Below are 16,060 nucleotides of genomic sequence, written 5' to 3'. Positions count from 1 at the left end.
AAAAAGTCTGGTTAATTGGAAGGATTATAGAAATGCTGCCAGAGTGTGTAAAGACAACAAAAAAAGGACAAGGCTCTCTTGGAACTTAGTCTAGCTAGGGAGGTGAAAGAAAACAAGAGCAGCTTCTTCAAGTACATCAGTGAGAAAAGGAACAGTAGGGAAAAAGTGGATCCCCTGCTAAATGAGGTGGGAGATACGATAAGAAAGGATGCAGAAATGGCAGAATTGCTGAATGCTTTCTTTGTCTCAGTCTTTACTTCTAACACCAGCCCTCAGGGACCCCAGTCACTGGAAGTAAGGGAGCAAAACTGGAAGAAGACTCTCCACTGGTCAGTGAAGACTGGGTTAGAGATTGCGTGGATAAACTGAAAATGCTCAAGTCCATGGGCCCTGATGGGGTGCATCCACGTGTGCTGAGAGAGCTGCCTGATGTTGTTGATGAGCCACTGTCATTTTTGTAAAATCATTGAGAGTGGGAGAGGTACCTGAGGACTGGAAGAAAGCCAGTGTCCCTCTAGTCTTCAGAAAGGGCAATAAGGAGGACCCAAACAACTACAGACCAGTTGGCCTCACCTCCATCCCTGGAAAGGTGATGAAGCAGCTCATTCTGAAGGCCATCTCTAACCACATGGAAGAAAAGAAGGTTATCAGGAGTAACCAACATGGATTTACTAAGGGGAAATCTTGCTTGAGTAATCTGATAGCCTACTATGAAGGCATGACCAAATGGGTAGATGAAAGGAGAACAGGGGATGTCTCATATACCTTGACTTCAGTAAGGCTTTTGATAGTGTCTCCCATAACATCCTCATAGGAAAACTCAAATGTGGGATAGATGACTGGACTGTGAGGTGGATTGAAAACTGGCTCAGCAAGAGCTCAGAGGGTTGTGATCAGCAGCACAGAGTCAAGCTGGAGGTCTGTGGCCAGTGGTGTCCTCCAGGGATCAGTATTGGGTCTAGTTTCGTTCAATATCTTAACGACCTGGATGAGGGGACAGAGTGTATCCTCAGCAAGGTCACTGATGATACGGAACTGGGAGGAGAGGCTGACACGCCAGAAGGCTGTGCTGCCATCCAACGAGAGCTAGACTGTCTGAAGAGCTGGGCAGAGAGGAACCTAATGAGGTTCAACAAAGGCAAGTGTAGGGTCCTGCATCTGGGGAGGAATAACACCAGGCACCAACACGGATTAAGGCTCATCCTGCTGGAAAGCAGCTCCATTGAGAAAAACCTTGGAGTCCTAGTAGACAGTAAGCTATCCATGGGACAGCAATGTGCCCTTGTGGCCAAGAAGGCCAGTGGTATCCTGGGGTGCATTAAGAAAAGTGTGTCTAGCAGGTGTAGGGAAGTTCTTCTTCCCCTCTGCCCTGGTAAGACCATACCTGGAACACTGTATCCAGTTTTGGGCTCCCCAAGTCAAGACAGACAGGAATCTATTGGAGAGAGTCCAATGGAGAGCTATAAGGATGATCAAGGGACTTTAACATCACTCCTATGAAGAAAGGCTGAGAGAGAACTGGGGCTGTTTAGTCTTGAGAAGGGGGGGGTTTGGACTAGATGATCTCTAGAGGTCCCTTCCAACCCCCATTCTATGATTTAAAAAGGAAATTCTTAGATAAGACCAGTTATCTTCCCCACATACTATCAGCATAAATGATCCAAGCTCTAGCAAAAGCTTTTAAGATTTTTTTTGTTCGTACCTCTGCTTCAACAGCTCTTTTCACACACTCTTGGTAGTCATCTTCACTCTTTTTTATAAACTCTTCCAATTTTACTTTATCATTAGCAAATTTATTACTGTGAAATAAAAAGAAGTTAAATGTTTGAGCAACATTTTCCGAGTAGCATTTAAAAATTTTGGCATTTTAGAGGTTTTCTACAGCTACTACTTCTCTCCAGAAGCACACAACTCCACTTAGGCTGCATAGCTTGTGCCTTCAGGTATAGCTTCATGCTCTTTTAGCCATACTGCCGGTTCCATGGACATGACCTTGGAATGTCTTAAGCACAATTCACTGTGCAACCTAAAAAGCTTACAGGAGTTTGACTACTGTAGTCATGCAACTATTATTGTTCTGACCCTGATCACATCTATGAAGAACGTATCTTATAAATGAAACCTTGACTTTAGACAATGTGCAAATGAGTAACTTTCAGAAAGTGTGTAGGTAACCTTACGTACTTTCAGAAGGGTATGTGTGTGACAACTCAGGCCACACCCAACATTTCAGTATGTCTCTACCACATCCAACTTCTAGCATGTGTTCTGTAGTATCTAATCAAGTATATAATCAAGGGAAATTTAGGAGAGTATTTTGAAAAGACAGACTTCTATTATTCCAATATCTAAAATAAAATAATATTTACTTAGGTAAAAGCAAACTGAGATTAAGAGATACAGGTTAAAGTGCTTACTCTCCTAAGTTTTCACCCAGAGTGAAGCAGACAACTGCAATAATGACAAGCCAGTAAAAAATTTCATGTTGCTGAAAGGTACAAGACTTTTACCTGGTCTCAAGAAATTCGTTTAAGCACACGTTATACTGCTTCTTCTTCTCATCAATGGTCTTCGAGTACCTAGAGTAATCAAACATATTTTTAAGCTTGTTCTGAAAAACATTCATTAGCAAATACATGACACATTCCTCCATAACCATAGTGACAACTATGCACCAATGACAATCTATAGGTTTTATATGCTGTTTAATACTATTAAGGGCATTTAAATGTATCCCTAATTAAGCAGCAACTAATAGAAAAGCAGACCAATGCTTTTTTCAAGAGACACTTAGCCCAGCCGACTCAGACTAAAGATAATAGAACAGCATTCAAGGACAGAAGCCTTCTCAGGTCTATAAGCAGAAAGAACATTCAAGATACAATAGGAACTGTCAAATCTGGTAAGAAACATGCTAAGAAAGTCAATTTAATTATTCATCTAGAACCTATTTTTAAATGTTTACCTGTAACTTGCAAAAACTCAACACACTAAGGCAGACATGTACCTCTTTTAGCCTGTTACTGTAATAAAACATCTAGCAGGTTACACAGCCAATTATTAGGTTGGTTAAAGATTTCTTGAGTCTTTAGAATGTTCTGGGAAAAGCTACTGCTAACACTTCATCAAACTAACACACAATTTATTTTTCAGTACATCAGGGATGTGATCTCATGGATGTTTGTTGGCTGTGGTGTTGGTGCTTGTTCCTCCATAACCAGGAGAGCTCATTGCCAATGGAACAGCTGGGTTTGCTGCACATGGTGTCATGATCAGGATTCATCCATTGGAATTATTGATTTAATTTCCATGGAAAGCCCTGCAGATTTCTAGGGTTAATGGTGGATTTAAAAAAAAAAAAAAAGCCACAGACACATGCAGTTATGTGTCTCCTGCAGTTTTACTTGAATCTGAGAAATGAGTGACAGGACTAGTGAAGAAAGAAACATGCATCCTTTGATGACCTCCAGATAGGCTATGTGCCAGAACAGACAGTAAGTGGGTCAGAAAAACAGCTGCAGACCACAGGTTGGTTGAGTTGATTATACAACAGAACAAGGAAAAATGAAAAGCGAAATGAAAAATTAAAGCTAATCATAATGCTGAGGAAGCAATGGTAAGTCAAGAAGAAGCACAGTGAGAAAGAAAGCAGAGCAGATCTAAAGGATTCAGGGAAACATGGGAAGATCTTAAATGATGGAGGACTAGTATTTGTTAATTAGGTTAAATAAAGTCTTAGGTAGATCCTAATAAGAGTGGCTTTAATCCAAGAATTGCCTTCAGCTTATTTCAGAATGACATAATAAGGGCAACAAGTTTTGAGTTTTCACTCTGCATGCATCATGGAATCAACAGATACTGAAACTTATCATAGTTGATCAGAACTAACTACTTACTCCTGCTTTAAAAACAACCCCACAACGAAACAAGGGGAAAGTAATGTAAATCTGCAATTAAATTTAGTACCTATCATTGGTATCTGTATGCTTTTTAACTGTGTTCCTTAGGGCTTTTAAGTTCTCTTGATTTTCTTTTTTCTCCTGTTGCCATTTTTTCACTTGTATTTCTAAGTCTTGATTAAACCAATCCAGTTCATTCTTTGATACCTAAAAGCAGAAAATAAGAAAACATTATTTCTGGAAGTACCATTTTATTCAAATGCAAGTTCAAGCAGATTAATCACACATGATCAAAAACTAAGCTAGTGAAAATTACAGTAACAGAGCTTTACTAGTGCTTAAATTAGTCTTAGTTCAGCTGTTTAGCATAGGCAACCTACTCACAAATGCTTTCCTGTAATGATCTGCACACCTTATTTACACAGTTAGCTTCAGAATACTTGCAACCCTGTCTTGCTGTCAGCTAAAAGAAGAAACCCAGTTCCATCACGTCAAATACAAATCCATAGTAAAATCCAACTGAAATCCAGCTCAAAATCAGTATTGATACTGTTGTATCAGTACTAAGAACTGGGAAATTGAAATTTATAGCAGCAAGACAGCACTGAATTTTATGGCTGCCATAACTGCTAAAAAAATCAGAGTAGCATCAATGCATCATTGGGAAATATAAAAAAGTATTTTTTAAGAAGTTCCTACAATGCCCATGGACAAGTTCATCCATCTTATGTATAACCATGAGTTCAGCCAAAAACTTTTTCAGCTCACATTTTAACCAAATATTCACATAGAAAAAAAGATGCAAGACTCTATCATCCCTTACAGGAAAGTTTGCCAGGCTACTCACAGCCAGAGGTAAAGCTAGAACTCGGGAGTTCCCAAGCTGCAGTGCATGAGTGTAATCCAACACACCATTAAAAGGAAAAAGAAATATATTAAACCAAATATGAATGACAGGTCCAATCATACTAAAGATTAAAGAGAAGGCACAGGGACAGATGGTTTTGGTCTCTTTTTCATGGAAAAATTCCTTCTCATGTAGAAAAATGTGTAGTCTTTAGCATCTACAGCTTTAACTATAAAATTAATCCAGTCGAAGTCATAATAGGCTGACAGTGTTGTTTTGGAACTACTCCTCCTGCTCCCAGACATTTTCAAGGAAATAAAGCCTATTAGCAAACCCAACAAATCAAGAAAGAAAGGATCAGCAGTGTGGTGTTTTGTTGTTCCTAGGTTGAACTAAAATCAATTCTATCGATCCCATCCACTAGATGGAGGCAACCAATACCCTTTGCGTTCCAGTCAGTTCACAGGAAGACGACACACAAAGATTGCGAGGTTTGCCGAGTCAGACTTCACAGCAATAAGGCTACCAGTCAAGTTTCAGAAAAAACTATTGATCAATTACAACCACTCTTGCGAGTCACTGTTGCATGGATACAAGCATTACCTCAGTCTCTTCAACACTTTTTTTTAGGAGCTCTTTTAAAACACTGATTTCCTCTGAGCTTCGACTTTGTAACTGTTCATATTTTTCCTGTGCTTCTTTAAGCTGTTCTTTTAACACGTGATGCTCTTTTTCCATACGTAGAATATCTCCCTGAAAATAAAAGTTACATATTAAAAAAAAACCAATCAAACAGTCTTGTCTGTTACCACAAGGCAGCAAACACGACATCTAAAAGGAACAGTCTTCTGTCAGCTGAGATTCAAAATTTTTAGAGTGGTTGGGGGGGTTTTGGTTATTTTGTTAGTTGGTTTGAGGGGGTGTTTAAGAGAAAGCTGTACAACATCTTCAACCCAGCTCAGGAAAGAAACATTCCTGTCTGACCATGAATGGAATATGATCAGTTCAAAGGCCATGTTTTCTCACTTTTATCTAGATTATTATTAACCTCAGCCTGAGCTGTCTATAAGCCCAAATAGAGTATTTAAATCAAACCTTAAGATTTGTGGAAAAGAAATACTAAATTTCCTTAAAACGTACTCTAATATCTGAATAGCTAGAGAACAAAGCTCCAAAACCTCCCTGTTGTGGGCCTATGTGAAGTTTTCAAGAACATTACAGAACAACAAGAAACAGGGGGAAGAACCCCAAAATCCCCCAAAACAACAAACCCAAACAAAACAAACAAAAACCCCAAACAAACAAAACAAAACTAACAAAACCACAAACACCACAAGCCATACACACCACCAAAAAAAACCCCAAACTAAAATAAAAATTATCTGTTAAAATATGACATTTTTAGAGAACCTTTATCTTTTCACTACTGAATTTTTGGGCATTCCTTTAACCTTCTTAATGAGAAACAAATACACAGATAACTTACTTGTTGCATTTCAAATGGATGAAAAGGTAAGGTATTATTTTCCCTATCAACTACTTCACGATTTACCTACAATACAAAGAAGCATTAGTTGATTAAAAAGTCTTCCAGTTTATACACGCAACTTATAGGTCAGCACTGTTTTGAAGCTTTTGCACCTAACCTACAAATTTACAAATCAAACTACATTATGAAATAGATCTATCTCCAGTGTAAAATGAAATTATGCAAGTATTTCTGAAATCTATAATGAAAGCACTTTCTTCTTGTCATGACCTTTTCTGTAGTTTAATTGACCATGAAACGTTTATACGGAGAACAGTTCTCAAGAGTCTGTAAACACAACTGTGTCACGAATGTCTGAAAACTTAATACTTGCAAAAACTTTGTCTGACAGCTCACTGAGGAACTGTGTTTTATGTCTCCTCCTAAACTCATGATCTACTCCCTAAGTGTCTCTACTTAGAAGGGACCAGACTCAAGGACCCTCAGTCCCTGGTTGTTTTCCTCTAATACTACCCATCAGGGAGTTAGTGAAACAACTGATTTAAAATCTAATCATGCAACATACTAAAAATCAAGTTGATGCTCCTGCTGTTGTTTAACAGGCTATTAAAAATCATAGTCAGATAATATTAAACACCTTGCTTATTTGGTCTCTGCTGATCAGAATTCACTAAATTAAAAACTGCTGCCTCTTCTGTTAGTTCTTCATTGCACATGTTCAAGAACCAAACATAGACCCCATTTTAAAAGCCCAGTCAGCCAAGTGACAAAATTAATCTGCCAAGACTGATGGGAAACCAACTTTCAGCAACTGCTCAGTAAAGATTTAAAGTGAAGAAAAGTTTTGTATACAAAAAAAGTTTAAAAAAACGGGTTGACATTTTCCTAATGTAGGAAGCAATAACAAAAAGACTATTTATCTTACAGCTATAAGCAGCTATTCCTCTCTTAATGACAAAAGTAAATGAAGATGAGGAACTCCTCCCCAGCAGTCACTCTAGAGTGTTTGATAATCTATCATAAATGCATCTGTCAAGCTGTCATATCCATCTTAAAATCTAGAACCTTAATCCAAAGTGTTTTCTGTAAAAACTGTAGGTATGACCATTCTCTTCCTCTGTTATTTTAAGAGTGGTTTCACAAATGGTGTGTGCTGACCTAACTCCGGGGTAGGATTAAAGAATGAATGCTTGAGCCCCTTTTCTGTTGTGCCGCATGTCTTGCCCCGTTCTGTGGGTTCAGTGGTTTCTCTGCCTGTAGGATAAAACTTCCATTTTTTTATTTCAGAAGGGAAAAGGAGTATGTGAAGGAATTTGCCCCTGAATTCATCCTACAGCTGAGCTGCCACTGTAAAACTGCAAGGGAAGCATCAGGCAGCAACTCCTAGAATGTAGAAATTATCTAAATCCTCAGATACTGTGACAGAAGAAATCAAAGTGATTACAAAAAGAAAAAATTGTAACAGAGAGAGAGGCCCTTCCTTAACCTCTTAAGTGAAGTTAAAAGTGATGTGTACCAGTTCCAGCCTTTAAATCCTCGGAACCTTTAAACCTGAAAACTTCAGGCAGAATGAAATTCAGTGACCTTCTCTTCAAAGAATTACAAACTAAAAATAAGAATAGTTGTAGAAAGCATCAGCAAGTTCAACTGCAGGTTCTGAGGAGTTTCCAGTCCGAGAAATACCTCAGTAACTTCCAACCTGTGGCCTTTTTTGGGAGGTAAGTACTAGAGAATGCGAAATGCTACTTTTAAGACCCCTTACATGTGGGTGGCTAGAAGTATTACTTGAATATTTGCTCTTGAAACTCTGTAAAAGTCACAAAGAAATTAACTCAAAAAAAGGAGCTGCATTTCTGAGTGCTCAGTGCTGTCATTTAACACTTAAAAGCTCTCAAATAACTTTTCCATTTTACTTTCTTACCTGAACAGCTATCATCCTTGTATGAGGACTGTTTTTCAATAGAGGTGTACCTCTGTTTTCTTTTTCTGTCTTAATAACCCGTATACCACAGTCAGCTTCTTTTTTACCATTTGCAACAGCCAAATTCTTTTCATAAAACTTGTTATCCAAGTTCTCCAGTTGGCACTGCGGGTCTTTGTACGTTGGTATTTCAGGGGGATAAAATAAACTGCAGGCGACGTATTCTCTGTCTGAAATAGCTGATTGATCATTATCCTGATGAACTATGTGATCAGCATAAATACAACTAGGTTTCTCAGCAACGTTTGACATAAGAGGCATTTGAGAAGGCACTGGCAATATTATTTTATGTTGATAAAACCAGGAAGCCCAATGCATATATGGATTTCTAGAATCAAAGCACTCTAGTGAAATGTCTGTCAACTTATTATCTATGCTACCATTATTCTGACGACTCAAAGAATGCATGGATGTACTTGAAGTAGGAGAAGAGCAAGGCAAATACTGTGGAGTCTCGTAACTTGGTACTGTTAATTTAGTAGATGATGATATATGGGGCTTCTTAGGATAAAACTCTGGTTTGAATTCCTTAGCATTTGGATTTAACTGTAGCTTGTTCTGGGAAGAATTTTCTTGCACATCACAGATGGTATCATTTTTTTCATCATTATCCCCTGTCTCATTTCCACTGGCATTTTCATTAATAAGAACTGCATGCTTTCTTAAGCCAATAAGATTATCCACCATAATAAAATGAGAGGATTTCAGAAGAAAAGATTTCAGACCACCTTCATTTTCTACAATCTTTTGAGCTTCTTCAGGGAAATATTCATATTCCCCAATTAGTAATTTATTATTAATTTCCATGGGGCCATGTTCTTCCAAGATCTGAGAGAAATACCTTTTAAAAAAAGTTGTCATTATTAATAAATTTTGTTCATGTCATTCTAAAATAATATTTTACGCATTATATTTTCACAATAACTTAAAAGTAAAGAAACTCTAGAAACACTGAAGCATAATCATTTGGAAGACTGTAAGGGAGCCCTTATATGAGCCTTCCAGAACCTGAAGGGGCCTACAGGAAAGCTGGGGAGGGACTTTTAAAAAGGTCTTGTAGTGACAGGACAAGGGTGAACAGCTTTAAACTGGAAGGGGGTAGATGTAGGTTAGACATGAGGAAGAAATTCTTCACTGTGAGACACTGGAACAGTTTACCCAGAGGAGCTGTGGATGCCCCCTCACTGGAAGTGTTCAAGGCCAGGCCGGATGGGGCTTGGAGCAACCTGGTCTAGTGGGAGGTGTCCCTGCCCATGCAGGGGGTTGGAACTAGATGATCCCTTCCAACCCAAACCATTCTGAGAGTCTATGAAGAGAGTGCTCTAGCAAAAAAAAATTCTGTAATACCCTTCTTTGTTCACATCTTACTAAAAACATGCAACTACTTCAAAGCATTAGCACATACCTTTATGTACATGCCTACACACACCAGGACACCAGGACTCAAATTCTAGACTTAATCATTTTTATAACATATTGTATTAAGTAATATTAAACCCTTTAACTGCTAAGTACAGAAATGTATACATACTCATATAAGCTCTCAGAAGTTTGATTTGAGCTATTATCCAAGACTCTTTGATAACTGTTACTATTTGAAATGTCATAAAGAGCTTCAAATTCATCTAGTTGTCCTCGAAGATATTCTGGGATTCCAAATGGTTCATTAGAATCTGTGAAATCTCTATAGCATTAAAAAACCAAAAAAAACAATAAATACAGATCAAATACACAGTATTTAGGAACAATTATTCTTGTCTCTGAAAATAATTATAGTTTTCACATATACTGAAAATAGTACACAGTGCTAAAAATATACCCTAATAGCAAACTTTTTTCTAAGAAGCAAAATAAACACGATTCTCGAAATACTTAGCTGCTAAACTCAACTAACTGACCTGCCACTAGCTAATAAGACCTAGTTCTTCACATCCATAAGCAGCTTCACATCCATAAGCAAGAACAAAACAGGGCTCAGGATACAAGAGTTTGACTCCCAATTAACAACAAATGCTGAGCAAAGCACTGCAGACAATCTCAATTCAACATCACAACCTGCCTGATACGGAGCAGATGGCAAAGTTCACTTGTGACTGACAGAGTATGTAAAAATCTGTCAACTAATTTCTTCCTACATTAAAATAGAACACAAAGCAAGATCTTACTTGAAAGAATAGCTTTTGGCTTAGATGATGTACTGGGCTGCAGCCTCACAACCATTTGGTTATTTCATACATTGTTAAGACCTTTAAAATTCTAATGCCCTGTACCCCTGTACTGAAAGCAGAGAAGTAATGGCTCTACAGAAGCTCATATTAAAAACCCTTCAAAGTAAAACCAGCCTTGGTGTTTGTAAGACTCTATCTTCTCCAGTACCTGCAAAGCACTTTGCTTTTATTGACCTAACTCCAAAGATGCATGATGGTACTTACAATGTATTTTCTTCTATAAATATCTTCTCCTCTTCTCGTGGTGCTGTACTAACTCCACTGGATAACACTAAAACCGACTAATTAAAAACAGATTGTTATTTCTTTCATCTCATGAAACTGTATGTAAAATGATCCACTGCAAAGACTACGAGTAACTTGTTTACACTGAACCTTGTTGGAAAAAAAATAAAATCAACACTATAGCTTCACTTCGTTAATATGTTTGCATAACTTCTTTCCACTGGGTTGCACATGAACTGACTTTCTAGGAACCTCCTCCTTTACATTTGAGAGTCTTCAAGCTTTTTACTACCAAGTCTGCATTATCCCTTGTTCCACATGGTTTTAATATGACACGTGTTATTCTTACCTTCACCATTACAAATGTTTTAGCTGTCTTCTAATTTTTATTATCTAATAACTTTGGAATAATAAATAACTTGTATAAATGCATCTAAGTCAGAAAAAGGAAATCCTGACTGATGAAAATACAAAAAGTCTTAAGTTTAAGCTTGAAATTCTAGTTAAATTATAAAAAGTAGGAGCGTGGAAGAAACAAAGAAGATTGTATCTGAAGCTTTCAGTAAAGCAAAACCCTCGAATAACAGGATAAAGGACAGTATAAATTTCAGGTAGGATATTATTCCTAGCAAAACATAAGATACTGAACAGCTAATAACACTTTCTGCAGCAATAAATGGAACACTTGCATCTTCAATCACTGACACAAGCACAAAAATAATCAGAACCATTAAAATAATAATTTCAGATCTATTTCATGAGATGTAATAACTCATTTTTCTATCTAAAAATTACTGTAAAGTGCTCTTCTACAAATTTGTTATCTGTCAGTGCAGAAAAAAATGGAGCATAAAGTATTAATTACATAGTGCAGTCAGTGTACTCTATTCACAGCTGTTGTTTTTTCATTTTCCCATGTTGTAAATTAAGATCAAAATAGTAATTCAGAATGAAGACGGTGGATAGACCAAATATATTTCTATCCAGTGAGAACCAAAGTTATTAAAGAACGACTTTTTTTTCAAGTTTAAGAATACTTTTTATACTGTGAAATTCATTTTGTAACAAAAAACCTATACTGAGTCTTAAGAGCATTCTTTTACACTCTTTTACTTCAGGAAAAACTACTTCGAGAATGAGCCTCCACAAGATATTGAGGAAAAGAGCCTCTATATGCTTGAATGCCAGCAATTCTAAAAAAAACCCCATTTGTAGTAAGCAGCTAAGAAGTTACTGACCTTAGAGTCTTTTGAGGTCTTCTTCCTGTTCTTGTTTTTGATACCATTAGTCTGAAACAGAAAAAAGTGTTTGTATTTTAATTAGAATAAAATTATGATTCATTTCCAAAGCCACTATGTAAATTTAAAAGTTTCATACTAGAATTCTCATTCTGGTTTGACCATGCAATCTTTCCCCTCTCCACTCCATCCTCAGTTGGAAAACACAAACAGAGCATCACAAGACATGATCCGTTTTGTTCCTTTTTATAATCTTCCTCTTTACACACATAGAACACTTGATTTTCTAACAGAATATTCTATTATTTTAATATATCAGATGTTTACTAATCATAGCTGAATCTGCATATTTAAGCAACTGCAACATCCCACACAACACAGTTTTGTATAGGAAATAACAAGCAAAGAGAACTGTCAGATGTTCTGGTCATGACAATTTTCTCAGATATGCAATGACACAGGAACTAAAAAAATGCATCTCCCCTTTTAATAGGGCTGTGATTATAGGTTAACATAACTTTAACAACAGCAACTTACAGGTTTGGTTTTTTATATTTTAGGATATAGGTAACACTGAAACAGAAGTAGTTTTATTGCAATTGCTTTAATTTCATTCTTGGATTTTCAGTTCAGGAAGTGAAAAAGCAAAGGACTCCACATCTTATCAAGACATATATTAGCTAATTAACTCTAAAAGATTTATTCTGTATCAAAACTAAATCTTGGTTTTGTACAGATAAATTTATCTGCAGGCTAGAATAATTTTAAATGAGTACCTCAAACACAAACTTAATTGAAATACAAAATATACTTCTGCCAATTAGCATGGATTTTAATCAAGATAATCAAAAAGTGATTCATGGTGTACAGTTGAAGGCTTATGGGTTGAATTTGAGAAGTATCTATAAATTGTAATGAATGTGTAATTGTAAAAATGTGTGACTTGCTTCAGATTTCCTTTGCTTGTTAGCAGAACAAACATCAGACTCCTAGCCTTACAATTTAATGACATCTGAAGCTGGATTACACTACCTTTCCATTTGTTGCTCTGGATTGTAAAGTAAGTCATACAATTAGTGTCCAAAACTATGCAGATTCAAGTTAAGCACACTCAGGGAAGAGTTATTCTTCAAGTTCAGTTGCCATGGTAAATATGCATATATAATATTTATTAAGAGCCTCTCTATTTGTAAATCATGTTTTGTTTTTTTTTTTTTTAACTCCCCAATTATATTTTTTAAGAGACTCTTTCTCCAGGTTAACACTAAACTGCTGTTATCAAGGATTATGTAAATGCTATTCCCATGCACCTCATTTGCCTCTATCCAAAGGAGGACATCAGCCTACCCTCATCCGCTTTCACTACAGCTTCCTCACCTGTATCCTTGAAATGCCCATCATGTAAAAGGTATTTTGTTGGTCTATGTTTTAGCTGCAGAAAACACCCTAAACAAGTATTTTACTACTGGAAGATCATGGAAAACGGTACAAACAACACACAGTCTTCAAACATTTTATGAAAAGCCAGGGGAAGAGTTCAGGGAGATGATAAAACAAAGCTAGATCTCCAATCAGGTCTGAAGGAGGATGATGTAAAATAAAACAGGACAAGCATGTCTCTATTCACTTTAGCACATTTTTAAAACACCATGCATTTATTTCTGAGCTTATACCAAATAGATAATAATTTCACTTACCAATATGTTTTCGTTTCCCTGCTTCTTTAATACAATGCTAGGGTCATCTATTGGAAGGATAACAAAGACACATTTGTAAGTGGAAATAGTAGTATTTATGTAAGTTATAATTGTGAGCTAGGAAATTATAATAATAATTGTTATAATCCTTTATCAAATGCCACCAAAGCACATCAAAGACCGCAGCTGCAAAACCTTTCTGCTTAAGACTAAAGGTAATACTTATTTTACTTGGACATCACATATGCTTAATGGTAAACTCATGTGCTGGTTGTGGCACATGAAACAAAACAGCAGAACGTAACCTAAAAGAGGGTGCTTTGCCCTTCAAGGCCATTTTGCCTTTTAAGCACTGAACACAGATCATGAGGAGGTTAGTAGTTTACTGAGTCTTTGGCCTTTTATAGAGCCCATGAAATGTGGTGTAAAAACAGTCCAAATACAATGCTTGTAAGAATGATGAACTTTACATACCCATTTTATCAAATAATTCATCTAGAGCTTGATGAAGACATGGAAATTTTTCTCTGTTGTCTTCTAACAGCCAGATAAAACAACGGCTTTTTTCTAGGGGTGGTTTTAAGAAATAATCATGAATTCCTTGGTCTTCAGAATTAGTTGTCACATAGCCAAATTTACTACCATACTTCTCATTCCAGAGTGTGGTTAAAATAGAAAGGTCAAGCTCTTTTAAAAAATGTTCATATTGAAGAAGAAAGTTCCCTGTAGCTGTCAGACCTAAAAGAGATGAAAAAAACAACACTTCATTCCAGTCTCAAGATTTTCAGTGCTTACAATGTGATACTTCTCTTTAAAGAATTAAAAAAATTAAATACATGGTAGATGAAACAGATTACATAAAACCTTTTGTATCTTGAAAATGCACACAAGAAACTATAAATGCAGTTTATATAAATTTTACTTCATCAACACCAAATTATTTGTATAATATATAGATTCATTAAAGCACATGGACACAACAGAAGTAAGATCATAAATCTCATTCAAGCTTTTGGCATCTAATGTCTTTTGCCTGCTAAAACAAACTTCTACCTTAATCCAATTACAGATTCAATATGAAACTACACAGCATGGCAACACTACCATGGAGCACCGAGCTGAAAACAATTTAAGTTATAGTCAGCTAAAATTTGTGGCAAAAAACCCACCATGATTTACTTTTCAGAAACAAATTATTGATAGAGATCTTCTAATTTAAGCCTATCGTGGAATTTAAAGGCGTTTCAAAAATAGATCTGTTCAATTTTATGGACAAACCCCTTCCCATATTAGAATCTTTTACTTGTGGAGATAAGGGATGTTGCTCCTGTGCTACCAATGGTCACACTTTCTTCTCTAGAAATCCTAACTTAAGATCAAATACATGAAAATGAGGAAAGCTCTGCTTTACTGTTTGAAGTTAAGAAAGAAAGAAAGACTGGAAAACAGGGTGGATATATTTTCATCTGTAAACTAAGCAACTATGACAGTGTAACATCTCCTGCTATTACGTAAATACATAGCCTACCCAAGTCGTTAAGATGTTTCAGCCATTTGCGTAATTTGGGATCCACTTCTTCCAGCTTACTCAGCACGTGGATAAAACTCCTTGTTTTAACTCTGTTTTTTTCCTGAATTAAGTAACTGATGAGCTGCTCCATCACTTCATGTGACGTGCCACTAGCTTCAATATAGGACGTGTAATCCTCCTCCCCAATTACAAACCATGAAAGTAACTCTTTCAGTAGTTTGGAAACATCATGAACAGCTGTTTTTATTTGCTCGGCATTTCGACTGATATGCTGCAGGACTCGATCACCAGCATATAAATCCTGAACATAACCTATAATGGGATTAAAAAGAAAACAAAATAAAAAAATCAAACAAACAAAGATTTCACATCTGTTTGCCACAATTAAACCCATCAACTTCAAAGTACAGATCATTTGGACTAAGTGGTGCTTTCAGCTTTATAGCAACACAGTGAAAATTGAAGAACATGTAACTTCCCATATAAACCAGTCTTAACATTATGGATCTGACACAATCTTGCTTTAAATTTGGCTTACACAAAGAAGCAACCCGTAGCATCTTAACTAGATTTCAGAAATAAAAAAAAATAAAGTATCACCTGCCAGTAACAATAGCTTCAAACAATTGTCTGTACAGATTTATCTGTGTGAACTAAATGCTGGCCCTGATGCAGACAGAATTCTGCCAAGCATCAGTTCTCAGACCAAAGGCACACTGCTGACCACACCTGAGGACACACCTGGTAGTTAACCTTTGCCCTGCCCCTGGTTCTTGGCAGAACAAGAGTGAAAAAGATTACTAGCTCATATCAGGCTTCACCTTTCATTATTCTTCATGACCACACATTTATAGAATGCCACTATCAGAGCTTAATTGACCGCAATCATAGTCAAAATGCATAAATCTGAACATAATTTTTTAAA

General features: G+C 36.6%; 1 protein-coding gene across 3 annotated transcripts in view; it reads right to left on the bottom strand.

Moving 5' to 3' along the window:
- The window catches only part of TTC3 (tetratricopeptide repeat domain 3), a 69,499-nt gene that overhangs the window by 9,449 nt on the left and 43,990 nt on the right, over positions 1–16,060 (bottom strand). For all 3 annotated transcript variants that reach the window (XM_051608587.1, XM_051608586.1, XM_051608588.1), the window contains 12 exons: positions 15,133–15,447; positions 14,079–14,342; positions 13,605–13,651; positions 11,908–11,958; positions 10,649–10,725; positions 9,748–9,900; positions 8,157–9,057; positions 6,233–6,298; positions 5,350–5,499; positions 3,967–4,106; positions 2,511–2,579; positions 1,703–1,799 (listed from right to left, as the gene is read on the bottom strand). In XM_051608587.1, the coding sequence (XP_051464547.1) occupies positions 1,703–1,799; positions 2,511–2,579; positions 3,967–4,106; positions 5,350–5,499; positions 6,233–6,298; positions 8,157–9,057; positions 9,748–9,900; positions 10,649–10,725; positions 11,908–11,958; positions 13,605–13,651; positions 14,079–14,342; positions 15,133–15,447 (2,330 nt within the window). The remainder of the gene's footprint in view (positions 1–1,702; positions 1,800–2,510; positions 2,580–3,966; positions 4,107–5,349; positions 5,500–6,232; positions 6,299–8,156; positions 9,058–9,747; positions 9,901–10,648; positions 10,726–11,907; positions 11,959–13,604; positions 13,652–14,078; positions 14,343–15,132; positions 15,448–16,060) is intronic.

The sequence above is a fragment of the Apus apus genome, chromosome 1 (assembly GCF_020740795.1).
Source record: "Apus apus isolate bApuApu2 chromosome 1, bApuApu2.pri.cur, whole genome shotgun sequence".
Taxonomy (NCBI): domain Eukaryota; kingdom Metazoa; phylum Chordata; class Aves; order Apodiformes; family Apodidae; genus Apus; species Apus apus.
This window is presented reverse-complemented; position numbering and strand designations above follow the sequence as displayed.